The 13,730-nt window shown below is 35.0% G+C and overlaps 1 protein-coding gene across 1 annotated transcript; it reads left to right on the plus strand.

Annotated features, from left to right (window-relative positions):
• Nucleotides 1-3,398: 3,398 nt before the first annotated feature.
• Nucleotides 3,399-11,111, plus strand: LOC140980543 (ubiquitin-like domain-containing protein CIP73). Its single transcript, XM_073446424.1, has 15 exons — nt 3,399-4,668; nt 5,995-6,112; nt 7,507-7,587; nt 7,860-7,978; nt 8,060-8,131; nt 8,259-8,378; nt 8,550-8,619; nt 8,714-8,871; nt 9,019-9,183; nt 9,320-9,391; nt 9,473-9,605; nt 9,713-10,105; nt 10,286-10,584; nt 10,711-10,797; nt 10,879-11,111. Exons 1-15 carry the CDS (start codon nt 4,543-4,545, stop codon nt 10,885-10,887), a joined length of 2,022 nt encoding a protein of 673 aa, XP_073302525.1. The 5' UTR covers nt 3,399-4,542; the 3' UTR covers nt 10,888-11,111.
• The last annotated feature ends 2,619 nt before the right edge of the window (nt 11,112-13,730 follow it).

The following is a 13,730-nucleotide window of genomic DNA, read 5'->3' on the forward strand; positions in this document are numbered from 1 at the left end:
GTTGTTTTGGAACAAATGCATCCTTATAAGAAATAAAAGCATATGATATCATAGATACGACTGATATATCAAATCCAGAAGGTGTCGAAACAGAAAGAGATATAGAAAATGGAGACATGTGCATATGATGTTCAACCAAAAACCTCGACAATATAAAAGTATTCGAGACACCTGTATCAACACGAATATAAGTAGGATAAGAACATAAATAGAACTTACTCGCTATCATCTCCTCTTGTGCCTCCTCTGCCAGCTCTCGTGTCAAAACATACACATGCCTGAGGCGGACAAGCTCTCTGCATATGTGGCTATCCACGAAAATGTCGTGGTGTAAACTGTTGATGTTGTCATCCTCCTCTCTCTGAGGATCTGCCTTTATCACCCCTGCGCTCTCGTTGTCCCTCATGACAAGGAAAATACCTCGTCATATGACCTACACTGCCACACTCATAACATGTTATCTCGTTCTGTGTGCACTGTTTGATCATATGAAGCCTCTCAAAACGAAAACATCTCACTCCGCTCTTTGTCGCTAAACAGACTGAGAACTACCCTCACGACTCTCAACAAGTCATGAATCAAATCAACGCCCAAATGAGGATGAAGAAGAATATGAACCCTTCTGAAATTTAAAGATTTGTCCATGCAGTCGTAATGACTCCTTATTAAACTCTGATAATCAACCCTGAGCCCCATACTTCTACATCACTAGCTCAGCCATCTCAGCCCTCGTCACTGCATCCTTAAATGATACCGGGTTGTTTGATTGTATACGATCAAACAGATCTAACTTCAATCATCTCAAGAAATTTCCCTCTTAGCATGAGCATTCATAACAACATGTGACACATATTTCAAACAATGTAGAATACCGAGACTCATACTCAGAAACAGACATACTACCTATCTCAACTCCTCAAATTCTCTCTCTTTCTTTTTTCTAGCTGCTAGAGAAAAATACTTATCATGAAAACGAGATCGAAACACATCCTAATCTATAGTACGACCATGGGCTCTCTATCCACCCTCAGTTGTCTGCTATCACAGTAGTACATTACTCGAAAGTTGGAATGTAGCCAATCGTAACCAAGCAGACTTAGCACATGGAGCAGTTAGAAATATTTGTTATATCCTCTCAATCCACTCATTTGGTCGCTCTCCAGTCTCAGAGTTATCAAATATCGACGAAAGATAACCACTAAACTGTGTCAAACTCAACTTACCAGGCAATACAAGCTCATCTGCAGGTTCCTGTCCCATAGGAGGAAGTGGCAATGGATTCATCTGCCCAAACCCATTATCAACCTCATCTATTTCCCCGTGCGGATGTACTTGTTCCCTAGCTGTCATAACTGAAAATAAAATTGTTGATCATAATATTTAACAATTACAATTCAATAATCATCATCACAGCTTTCGAATAAAAGCACATGCAGCTAAAGAACGATCGATCATACCAACAAATCATATAAACAAGTCAAATGCACAGACATACAGATAATATCGTCGTCAAACTCCCTCGTCACAAACCCGACTCACAATCATCCCAGACATTTAACATATGCTCTGATATGGTTTGAAATTTGGAGATAACGTAGAAAACACAAAGATATAGAAGTTTCATGATATTAGTTTCGAAAAATTTGATCGTTTGCCTTATCCGGACGAGTATATCGGTGTTGACACGATGTCTTCGATTTGAGATAGAAATTTTATATTTTTGGCGATTTTTGTAATTTGTCAATTTTTTGAATAAATACAATAAATTGTTAAATCATACAAAAATTGAACATTGTTTGATAATGTATGATTTTAATGAAGAATATAAGATTATAGTTGTGTTGTTCATAAATATTTCAAAATTATTATAAAAACAAAATTTTTGCTATATTTGGAAAGTTTTCACCAAAAATAGCTATAAAAAAATATTTATTAATACTAATATATTCACCTATCACATTATATATGTAAAAACAAATATGAAATAAATACGTAATCAAATGTGAAGTCTTTTAAATTTATTTTTTAAAATTCAAATTTGAATTTGATGCTATTTGAAAATATAGACTACATTTAAGTGTTTATATTTGTTATATCATTTCGTGTTGTTATATTATGGAGTTTTGTGTTATTTTTATATGTTTATTTATCATTATTATCTGTCATATTAAATAAAATATAATTTATTTTATATAATATTACATTTTTCAACTTTTTAAAAGAGTGTCGTCGTGAATTTTAGTATTGTTATTCTCATTTAAACATTATCTCAAATTATATAAATATTTTTTAATATATTCTAAAAATTGTTATTCTCCTTTAAACATTAGATAAGGGAAATTTGGGGAAAAGGGAGTGCATTCTGAAGTATTTAAAAAAAGGATCTATGGCTCAATTTACTTAAATGTCCTTGTGTTTTAAGTGTAAATAATCATTAAATTTGATTATATATATACATTTATTTTAAACACGTAATTTATTCTCATCAGGCGACTCAACCTAAATCCTCTCCGTCGACCCCATTTTCATTTCCTTTCCGATTATAATTCTCAACACAAATCGACGTAATGACTAATAATCTGATAATATTAACATTTATTTCGATTTATTGTTTATTTTCGTTGATCGATCGACTGATGGAAAAAGAAAATTTTGACCACGTTTTAGTCGACACAAGCATGAATCGACCAAACTTTTGGTCGACCAATGATCGATCATTGATTTGGTCAAAGACCAACATGTTGGTCTGGTCAAAGACCAAATTGCTTGGTCGCCAAGCAATTTGGTCTTTGACCAAAGCAATGGTCGACCAACAATTGGTCGATCAAAGTTTTGGTCTTTGACCAAGCTTTGGTCGACCATGGTCGACCATTGATTGTTGGGTCTATTCAATATCTCGATTTGTGGAAAAAGACTCGTAAATTTTAATTGAGAGAAGATGTGTGTCGATCGAGAAGAAAAAAAAGGAGAATTAATTAAGTTTAATTGCTGTTAGTATAATAATCAAAAGTCAACTCCTTATTTCTTAAAAAAAAAGTCAGAGTCCTTATTTTTTAAATACTTTCTATCTCACTCCTACTTTTTTAACTTACTCGGGTATAAATAAACGTGTAAAATACTAATAAATAAATAATCGCCAAAACAAATTCTTGAAAAAATGGCGGCCAACGGGTTCTTGGCTTTCCATTAAGGTTACTTTGGGCTCACCCAGAACCAACCAAACAGGCCCTTATTATCTCTCTGTAATCAAAAAATAATAATTAAAAAAAGATAATTTTACATACGAAATCAGAGTTCCTGACAGACCTTTTCAACTCGTCTTCTTCAGCTGCGCTACTGCTCTGTTGGCTTGTGATTTTTTTAAATCAGCTATCAACAGTATTGAAGATCGTGTTTTACATAAACTCTTTTTTATTATTATTTTATTTTATCTTTTTTGTATGCATCTGTGTTGTTTCGTGGACTGTTTTTCTTAGGTTATCGCAGTTTTGTGCTATTTTCCCGACGTTTTGTAGCTTACCAGGTACATGGGTTGTCAAAAAGATTGGATTTTGGCTTTTTGGGTTTCTATTTAGAGTAGTTTAATTTGGTGACCGAATTTTGTTAGAGAGAATTATTATTCAAGAATCCGTATTTACTCTTTATTATTCTTTGTTTACTGCTGCGAGATTCGATGTATGGTTATTTATGAACAAAAATGGATGGAACTTCGAGTGTTTTTATGTCCGGAAAAAAGAGAGCGTCGTTGTTATTTTTGGTATTTGGATACTGATGGACAATGGTGGGTGTTTTCTATATAAACCCGCAGGATTTTTCTCTTTAGACTCAAGGGCATTCATTTTTATAGATATGGTCATTCTCGTGTTAGGTTATGGTTACTTGAACCCTAGAGAAATAGAGCTGATGACAACCTAAAAAAAAGAAATTCCTTGTGGAAATGATGTGGAAAATATAACTGCCATAGCAATTGTATTTATGTGGTATTCGAATTGTGTGGTGGAAGATGAATATTAAGTAGGATTCCAAACTCGTGATGATTGGATCAGTTTACGGTATGTCCAGGATGGGCAGTTCAGCATCACTATTTTCGCATTAAAATTGACCAAATAGGGAAATGATTTTTTCTTGGTTGATTTGATATGATATCGAATGCAGACCGGAATCCCTATCATTGCAAACATAGGGGGTTAAGGAACACAGGTTTATCCCGCCAAATGTTTATCGAGTATTTCCCGCTTTTAAAGAAACATGTAAAATTTCTGTGTTGCGTAAAATATGCATGATTCCCTTTTTCCTTCTTTATCCCGCCAGATGTTTATTGAGTATTTCCCACTTTTGTGAAACATGTAAAATTTCTGTATTACATAAATATGCACGATTCCCTTTTCCTTCTTGCTACTTTTTTGGTTCTATTGTTGAGGACTTGGGGCCGGCTTGGGTAAAAATTTTCATAGTTTCAACTTTTCCATCTTTTGTGATCAAATATTTTTTTTATCAAGACATCTTAACTTAGCTGATTTCAGGCTGTTAAATCTTCAGTAGATGGGAAGTAAGAGTGGTGAGCGCACAGACATATCCCATAATGATGTGGCTGGTTCTGAAACTACCGTTGAAATAAAGATCAAGACGTTGGATTCTCAAACTTTCACACTGCGAGTGGATAAATGTGTAATATATATTTCCCTTTCGCTCGGATCTTTTCAGTCAATTTTGTACGCTTGTGCCTTTGCACCTATGTCCGTTTTTATTTATTCACGCACATGTTTTATATGTGTGCTGCAATGTAAATGATCATAAAGCTGCTTTGAGTTGACCATGGATCAAATTTCTTCTTTTTCTTCTACTGAAATCGCATTTATCATTTGAATAATTATCAACTCATTGATTTCTGATGGCATTATCTTATATTATGCTGATGTGGATAATTTTCTCCTAGAAATTCGATTAAATGATTTAGAGGAATGATTGTGTACTTTGTCTCGTGGGGTGAGCGGCAAGCAATCTGTGAGTTATTGAAATAAAATTTAGAGTTTGTAGTGCATTTTAGGTCTAAGAAAACAGACCGGTAGGTCATGTTTTTTCCGAATTGGAGCGAGTCTTGCAACTTGGGCGGTTAGAACCTGGATGAAAATGGTTTTTACTGTTTCCGTGCAGATAAGGAATCTGTGGTGGGATGGGAAGGCACAAGATATTTCAACTTAATTTGATATCTTTAGCTGTTTGCTGAATATGTTGTTACGAGGCTCATGCATAAATATGCATTAGTAGGGTCAGGGGTGAGCAAACCAAACCAAGTTTATCGGTTATACTAAATAGCAATCCAAACCATTAATAATTATAAACCAAATCTAGTGTTTTGGTTTGGTTCGGTTGAGTTTGGTTTGAATGATCGATTTCAAATTTTGATTCTTTTACTAATGAAATATTTTTAAACATAATTTTAATTTTCTGCATGAGCTATTATAGATAACAAATGTCAATAAGTACATAGATATTAAAGTATTTAACAATATAATACATGCCCGTGACCTTATAAATTTAGCATGAAAAATATAAATCCTCAAAATGAATTACTATAGTTTCAAAAGAAACTCCATAATCGTTCATTATAACCTACGTCCTACATCAACATCTTTCTCTCAAAAAACAGTAAGGAAAAATATTAAATAGATATGAGAAAGAAGTAAAACCAATACGGCAAATTAAATTTCTCTAATCATAAAGGTTATAATAAATTAAGTTTTAAATAAAGTTTACTAAATATTTTCTGTATTTACAAAGTCGGTTTGATTGATTTTAAACCAATCCCAACTGTGATTACTTAAAGACCGATCTAAACTGGTGGTTCGGATTGGTTCAGTTTCAGCTCACCCCTAAGTAGGGTCATCACGGTGATCTCATCATGCATGTTGTCACTGACTAGAAAATGAGAATTTGGTTTTACATAGTGATTTCAAATTATTCTTAGTTTGTTAATTTGTACACTGGTTGCAGGTTCCTGTTCCTGAACTTAAGGAACAGATAGCTTCTTTAACTGGTGTCCTGTCTGAGCAACAACGCCTTATATGCCGTGGAAAAGTTTTGAAGGACGATCAGCTTCTCTCTGCTTACCGTATCCTTTGAAGTTTTGATTTGTGAGTCTTTGCTTTGAGTTTTGGGAAGGGCTCTTATTCTTTTTGACTGTTGATTTTTTTTTCTCTTGTTTGTTTATTTGTCTTTCGATTTATTTGAATGTGGAAGTTTCTTCGAAGTTTTGTTCAATATACCTGGCATAACTGACTTGTATGAACTTTCATTTGCAAGGTTAGCTTAATTCTTGCAATGCTGAATTGCTGTTAATTAAGCAGGCTGTTTTCTGGTGGCTGATAGTGCCATCTTCCTTTAAACAAAATGCTTGATAAGTGAAATTGCACTCCAGTGTATGAGGCAATGAAAAATCTACATGAATTATTCTCAGGTAAAGAAAGATGAGAAAAGTTTTTGGGTTGCTGTTACATTGTGAAATTGCTATGGCTTAGTTGAGTCTTTGACTTTTGTTGTTAGTCTTTGGTTGGATCCATATTAACATATGAGAGAGGCGTGAACATTTGGGTAACAGTCGGGGTACATCATAATGATTCATTTCAAGGGAGTCAATGTGCAAGTCCTTTGAAAGAGTATGGGTTCCTACTCAGGTTTTAAGGAAATAACTTCTGTAAACATCTGTTTTACGGATAGAATGTGAATACTATTAAGCTTAATAATTTACATTCATCTGTGAGTATCTGGTATCAGTGTCACTCTAAAATTGAGTTTTTTTCAATACATGAAATCTAGTTTTAGATAAATGTTTATTTGGGAACATTTGTTGTTTAAGCTGATATATTTCTATTGCATTTTTATTATTATATGTAGAACCACGCGAATCTTGACTGCAAGAGTTAATTTTGATACTTTAGAGAACATTTTATTCCCTTATATCATCATTTTATGGCATAACATATTGATTTAATCCACATAGTACATGCTTGAAAGCAAGACTAAATTGTTTGCATAAAAATACTAGCAATATTAGTTTCTTATATATACTTTTGGCCTAAACTGCCTTGTTATTAAGATTTTATAATAATCTTAGTAATTCGACCTGGAGCAAGGGTCAACCTGGTTTCCAATTCAGGCAAAATTCGGTTCGATCTGTTGGTCCGTGGTCCAATCAGTGGGTTGTAAATACAGATTTCTATTTCAAAACAAATTAGCAGTTTTATTTATCTTTTCATAGTAGTTCAGGAACAATGTTCTTGGTAGGAGGAAAATTGTTAATAAAAAGAATATTTGGCTGTTGGAATGAAGAAATATCTCTACAAGTTTGTAGTACTTGAATTACATATTTTGCATTTTTTCTATTAAGATGTGTTCATCATATTCATTTATACTAAACTATGAGTTCAGAGGTTGACTTAGAATCTTAGAGGGTTTTTTCTTTATCGTTTATCTTTTGCTTGAGTTCCTTAATGCATGAATCTTTAGATGTAGAAGATGGTCACACCCTGCACCTGGTAGTGAGACAACCAATTGCTCCATCTCCGGAGAGCTCATTTGATCATCCAGGTTTGGTAAAAAATGCTTCATGTATTGTGCTTGCATAGAATCCTTGTCCTTCTAGAATTGTGGATTTTACAAGATCAGTTTAGTTAGTGTGAACGCCTAAGTGTGTCTCAGTATCAAGATGAATTTAATGTGCCACATTGATGATCAAATATTTCTTTACTGCTATAGGTCTTCTTACTTCCTTTCCTTACATCCAGTTTTTCATTCTGTGCGCGCTATATCTAAAGGCTATTATCTAGTCACCTAAATATCAAGCCTCTCTCTCTTTTCAGCAACTGATCCAACGATAGGAATCGGGCTTAATCCAGGCAATCAAGCAGGTTCTGGTATGGTTGTTGGAACCTTCAACTTATCAGAGCAGGGAGATGGAGCATTTCCTGATCTCAATCGGGTAAATATATGAATATTCACTAGATTATAAGAACTATAATTCTCTAATAGACATATATGTTTCTGGTGGTCTGCTTTCTAGATCGTTTCAGCTGTTTTGAGTTCATTTGGAATCCCAAGGTCTGGAAATGGTGGCGAAGGAATTGATCTTAATGTAAGTGTGAATGCTTGAATTTTCTCCTATAAGAGAGAGCTATGCTAGTTTTGATTCAACGCCATCTCTAATTGAGTGTTCTTTTGAGATAACACTCGAATTATTTTTTCATGTTTCTCTTGGGCAGTTACTTCCTTCAGAGCGGTTTTCTACTGTGCCCAGTCATGGTGGCATTAGAAATTCTAGCAGAATGCAGTCCGACCAACTAGGTGCTGCATCTGTACCAGTGGAAGCTATGCAGCCACCGGTAGCTCTCGGATTTAATTGTTCTTCTTGTGCACAGTCTAAATATTGATACTTTAGACGAACAAAGAAATATTGGGTTATGTTTTCCATAAATGAATGTGTAATCCCTTCCTGTCACTGTATTAATCTTTGAATAAAATGACAATGTTTCTAGTTCATACTTTAATTGCAGATAATACCAGATTCATTGACTACTTTGTTACAGTACTTAAGTCATTTGCGGCAAGAATTTACTGCCAATGGTCTGGAACTATCCTTGATTAAAACTTGTATTTCTTCCATTTTGTTCCATCAACTTTTCTCGTCCTTGAGTGTTTTGAGTTTTTGACTTTCCAGCTGGTGGAAATACTGGTTTTTCTGAGTCTGATGAACAGGAATTAGATACTACTCTACATTCTAACGAGGCCAGAGGCCTCCTTACACCAGAATCCTTGGCAGAGGTGATGACATCTACCAGACAACTGCTTGTTGGCCAAGCCACCGAATGTTTATCGGTATGTCAAACCTGGTAACTGTGAATTGATAGATATAAATCAAAGAAGGGTTGTTTCTCTGTCTCCAGTGATCGTCAAATATGACAAACATAATACTTGTCTCGTGGTTAGAGATTTGTGCTTCTATAACTCTGTCTTCAACCACAGCAACTTGCTGGACAACTGCAGTGTCAAGCAGTTGTTACCGATTCATTGGAGCGGTCAAGAATTCAATCTAATGCTATAAGATCGGGAGCTCTTTTCCAAAATTTAGGGTCGTTATTGCTTGAGCTTGGCAGGGCCATAATGACTCTGAGGATGGGTCAAACACCGGTATGTTGATCTACTACCTGGTTTGATTGAACGTTTACGTTTTGTAGTAAGTGCCTATCCAGTTTGGTAGCTTCATGAAAAGTTATTAATTTAAGCATTGCCCTCCACTAACGATGATTATTCATCCCATCCTCAGGCTGATGCAATGGTGAATTCTGGGCCCTCTGTTTTTGTATCCTCAACTGGGCCCAATCCTATCATGGTTCAGGTGGTACTTGTTTGAATAAGTGTTCCTCCGATTCTTGTGTTATAAGATTTGCTCACCCTATACTTTATTTACCTACTACAGCCGCTGCCCTTCCAACCAGGAGTAAGTTTTGGTTCAATTCCGGTTGGTGCTGCTCAACAGGGCTCTGGATTAGCTGCAAGCTCTGGTGGTTCTGGATTTCTGCCTAGAAATATTGACATCAGAATACGAACAGGTGCTGTAGAAAACCCAGTCCAACGGAGTTTTTCTTGACAACCTCTGGAAATGCTTACTTTCAATCACGGCACATATTTATATTTTTACATAAATTTTTTAAATCAGGTTCAGTATTTCCTCGAAGAGACACAACTGGGTCGCAGCCTCATGGGCAAGGTGCTCCAGTGTCTTCTAATAGCGTAAATTCTGGTCCACAAGAGCCTGCAGGATTTGATTCAAATTCAAGTAGCAGGGAGCCCCAAGTGCGGGCAATTCCTGTTAGAACTGTAGTGGCTGCAGTTCCTGCTGCTGTTGGGGGTGGTTCTGATTCATCTCGTGGTTCAATAGGAATACTGTATCCAGTGTTGGCAAGAGTGCAGCAAGTAACTGCAGGAAATCAAAATGGTGAAATAGTTTCCCAAGCATTGGATCAACATCATGGTCCTGTTGGCAACACCCAACAACCTATATCTGTTTCTTCTCCACAACAGCGAAACGATGGAGTGACTGGGGGTAATGGTAAGCTTGCAATTATTTTTATTTCACTGGTTATTGCTGTGAGGTGGTCTATTTATGGATTTTGTTAAATTATGTCAGTAGATCATTATAAACAGACTATGATTCTTTGATAGGTACTTTTACCTGTGAATTAAATGATTTTTATATTGTTAGGTTATTTACTTTAGCACAACTTTTCAGGCATTAGTAATTCAGCTGCAGAAGTGATTACTGGTCAAGAATTCTCTGCTCAGATCCAGGGTGGACTTGAGCATCTGCTGAGGACCATGTTTCCCGGGGAGAATGTCAATCCCCTGAGTTCAGGTTTGATTCCAAGTCCTAGTGAACTAAGGCAGGACGTTGCACCAGCGCCAGCACCAGCACCAGCACCAGCGCCAGCGCCAGCCGTGAGCGAAGAAGGGATACGTTTATCAAATATACTTCATCAGTTAATGCCCATGATTACCGAGAACGTTGGAACTTCTTCGGTTCAAACACAGGTGACAGACATATCTACTCCAAGGGAATTGAATTTGAGATTCTTCTAGAGCCTAGACTCGAAAAGATTCTCCATGCTTTTCGTTTTCTTAACGAGATTGTGGTTTTACTTTATATGGCACTTGCAGGCTGATGCAAGCCTGGATGAGCAGGCCTCTTCCAGCCATGAACGCGCATTCCCCCCCGAATCACCGCAAAGATCTAAACGACAAAAGGTTTGATTGACTCACACTGAGGCACTTGTTTTCTAACACTTGTACCTCGTATGATGAATGTTCTCTAATGATATGATACAGAGGGAGTGACAACATAACTCGTTCGATCGAGTCCAAATCCGGCCAGTGGGTGCTTTGATTAAGAAAGATGATGGATGTTGTATGACTAGTTTTAGATATGCAGGTAACCATTTGGCAGTTGGCTTATAGCCATTACTTGTTTATTATTCACATGGAAATATGGCGATGAATTTTCTTCTGTATTATTTTTTGTCCTTGGATTCCTTGTTTCTCGACCTGGTATTTTTATATAACTGGGAAAGTGTATGTGCGAAGCACGTGGAGAAAAGATAATATTTAAAGACATTTGAATAATATAATAATATTTAGGAATATTTATCATTCTAAATCAAATAACAAGAGAAAACCATCATGATCATTGTCAGATATGTTTATTTATTTGTATGACATTTTCAATTTGTGTTTTTGCATGTTTTTGATAACATGACAACTTTATNTTTTTACTTTTTCACAACACGTTATCAGCACGAAGCTCTAAAAGTCCTCCATATTTTTCCAAGCTCCAAAACAGAAGAAAAAGGTAACAAAAGTAATAATATTTATTTTATTGTTTATTTATTTATTGTTTATATATTTACTATATAATATAATGTTATTATAAATAATAAAAATAAATTTTTCAAAAAACTTGTTATAAATCCTGGGAGGATGTTAAGACGACATCCCACACTCCCGGTAAGGGATACGACAAGTATAAAAGTCTATAAGGTTTTTAAACAAAATATCTTATGACACCTCATTATAATATTGTGATATGATATACATAATTATTTAAAACATTACTAATATTATATACACCATATTATTACCATAAAATTATACAAATACATACATTTATTTTCTTGTACACCAACGGTCATAAACGGTAACAAAACGGCTTGTTTTTGCCATATAAATATGATCTCACAAACACATTCAATCACTCCAACTTTCTCTTCTTCTCTAAAATTATTCTTCATCAAATTTTTGAAGAAAAAAGAAGATGGCTTTCACAAAGTTATTTTTAATTATTTTGGTTATAATACTCACGAATCTTGTACTTATCGGAGAATATCCTCCTCATGTGTTTTCTTTATTTTTACGAATGCTTGTATTTGTTGTTTATCCATTACTTTGTATTGCAATATTCATTAACTAATAAAATGCATCATAATTTTTTTTAGTACCACCATGTCAAACTTGACAAAGCTCGAATTTGTTGCACTCGACATTACGGGGAAAAATTATATGCCATGGACTCTCGATGTAGAAATGCATCTTGAGTCATTGGGTCTAAGCGAGATCATTAAAGAAAATTGTATATCTTCATCACAAGAAAAAGCAAAAGCTATAATATTTTTGCGTCGACATCTCGATGAAGGTTTGAAATGTGAATATCTCATCGAAAAAGATCCCATGGCTCTGTGGAAAAGATTGAAAGAAAGATTTGAACATATAAGGGAAGTTATACTTCCGACCGCCCGTGATGAATGGAATATGTTAAGATTCCAAGATTTTAAGAAAGTCGGTGATTACAATTCAGCGATGTATCGAATAATCTCGCAGCTAAAATTTTGTGGACATGAGGTCACAGAATCGGAAATGCTTGAAAAAACATTTTCCACGTTTAACGCATCAAATATAACTTTACAGCAACAATATATAATGTTTGGATTTGCGAGATATTCTGAGCTCATCGCCTGTCTTCTTGTGGCCGAAAAAAACAACGAGCTACTAATGAGAAATCATCAGTCCCGACCCACTGGATCATCAGCATTTTCAGAAGTAAATGCTGTAAGTAAAAATGAATTTAAACCTGGAAACCAAAATCAAATTCAAAGACAAGGTTTTGGTCGAGGTCGAGTTCGAGGTCATGGTCGTGGACGTGGACGTGGAATTGGTCGTGGTCGTTGTCGAGGCCGTTGTTTTGAAAACTATAGAGATAGTTATTTTTATAACTCATCTCAAAAGGGCGTCACGAACCACCCACAGAAAAGGAATCATGAAAACATGAGTGTTAATGAAAATCCCTCGAAAAGATTTGAAAGTTCTTGTTTCAGATGTGGTACTCCAGGACATTGGTCCCGTATTTGTCGAGCCCCTGAGCACCTTTGCAAGCTCTATAAAGAATCGATAAAGGGGAAAGAAACAGAGACCAACTTCACTGAGCGAAGTGTCCGTTTTAGTGATTCAACTCATTTTGATGCTGCTGATTTTATGAATGATTTCTCTGGAAATGATCAATATGTTGGTGGGATAGAAATGAACAATATTGATGCTACAGATTTTCTCAATGATTTCTCATAAAATGAACAATATAGTGGTAGAATATAAATGTACAATAATTTATTTTTCATGTATTTATATGATAATATTTTATTGTACAATTATGATATGTGTTATATTTACATATGTATTGTCATTAATTTTTTTTTCATTGTATATTTTTTGAAGTTCAAATATGGAAAATGTTATGAGCAAAGCTGAAGTTTGCATACCCGATAGTGGTACAACGCACACTATCCTCCGAGATAAAAGATATTTCTTGGAACTAAAACCAACAAAAACAACGGTGAATACAATATCAGGTCCTGTAGACTTGATTAAAGGATGTGGTAAAGCACAATTTTTGTTACCTAATGGTACAAAATTTTTGATCAATGATGCTTTGTATTCACCACAATCGAAAAGAAATTTGTTGAGTTTTAATGATATATATTCCCATGGGTATGATACTCAAACAATGAATGAAGGGAATGAGAAATATGTGTCTTACAACATATAAATCAGGAAAGAAATTTTTGATTGAAAAACTACCAATGCTCCCTACTGGATTGCATTATACACATATAAGTCACATTGAATCAAACATG

Source organism: Primulina huaijiensis, chromosome 7 (genome assembly GCF_012295235.1).
Source record: "Primulina huaijiensis isolate GDHJ02 chromosome 7, ASM1229523v2, whole genome shotgun sequence".
NCBI lineage: Eukaryota > Viridiplantae > Streptophyta > Magnoliopsida > Lamiales > Gesneriaceae > Primulina > Primulina huaijiensis.

What these genes read in the sequence shown, in the direction of transcription:
- LOC140980543 (XM_073446424.1), top strand. Translation starts at nt 4,543, where the DNA reads ATGGGAAGTAAGAGTGGTGAGCGCACAGACATATCCCATAATGATGTG. An exon ending in TCAGCTTCTCTCTGCTTACC is followed by an intron (nt 6,113 to 7,506) that starts GTATCCTTTGAA and finishes ATGAATCTTTAG; the next exon opens with ATGTAGAAGATGGTCACACC. An exon ending in TGAGGATGGGTCAAACACCG is followed by an intron (nt 9,184 to 9,319) that starts GTATGTTGATCT and finishes TCCCATCCTCAG; the next exon opens with GCTGATGCAATGGTGAATTC.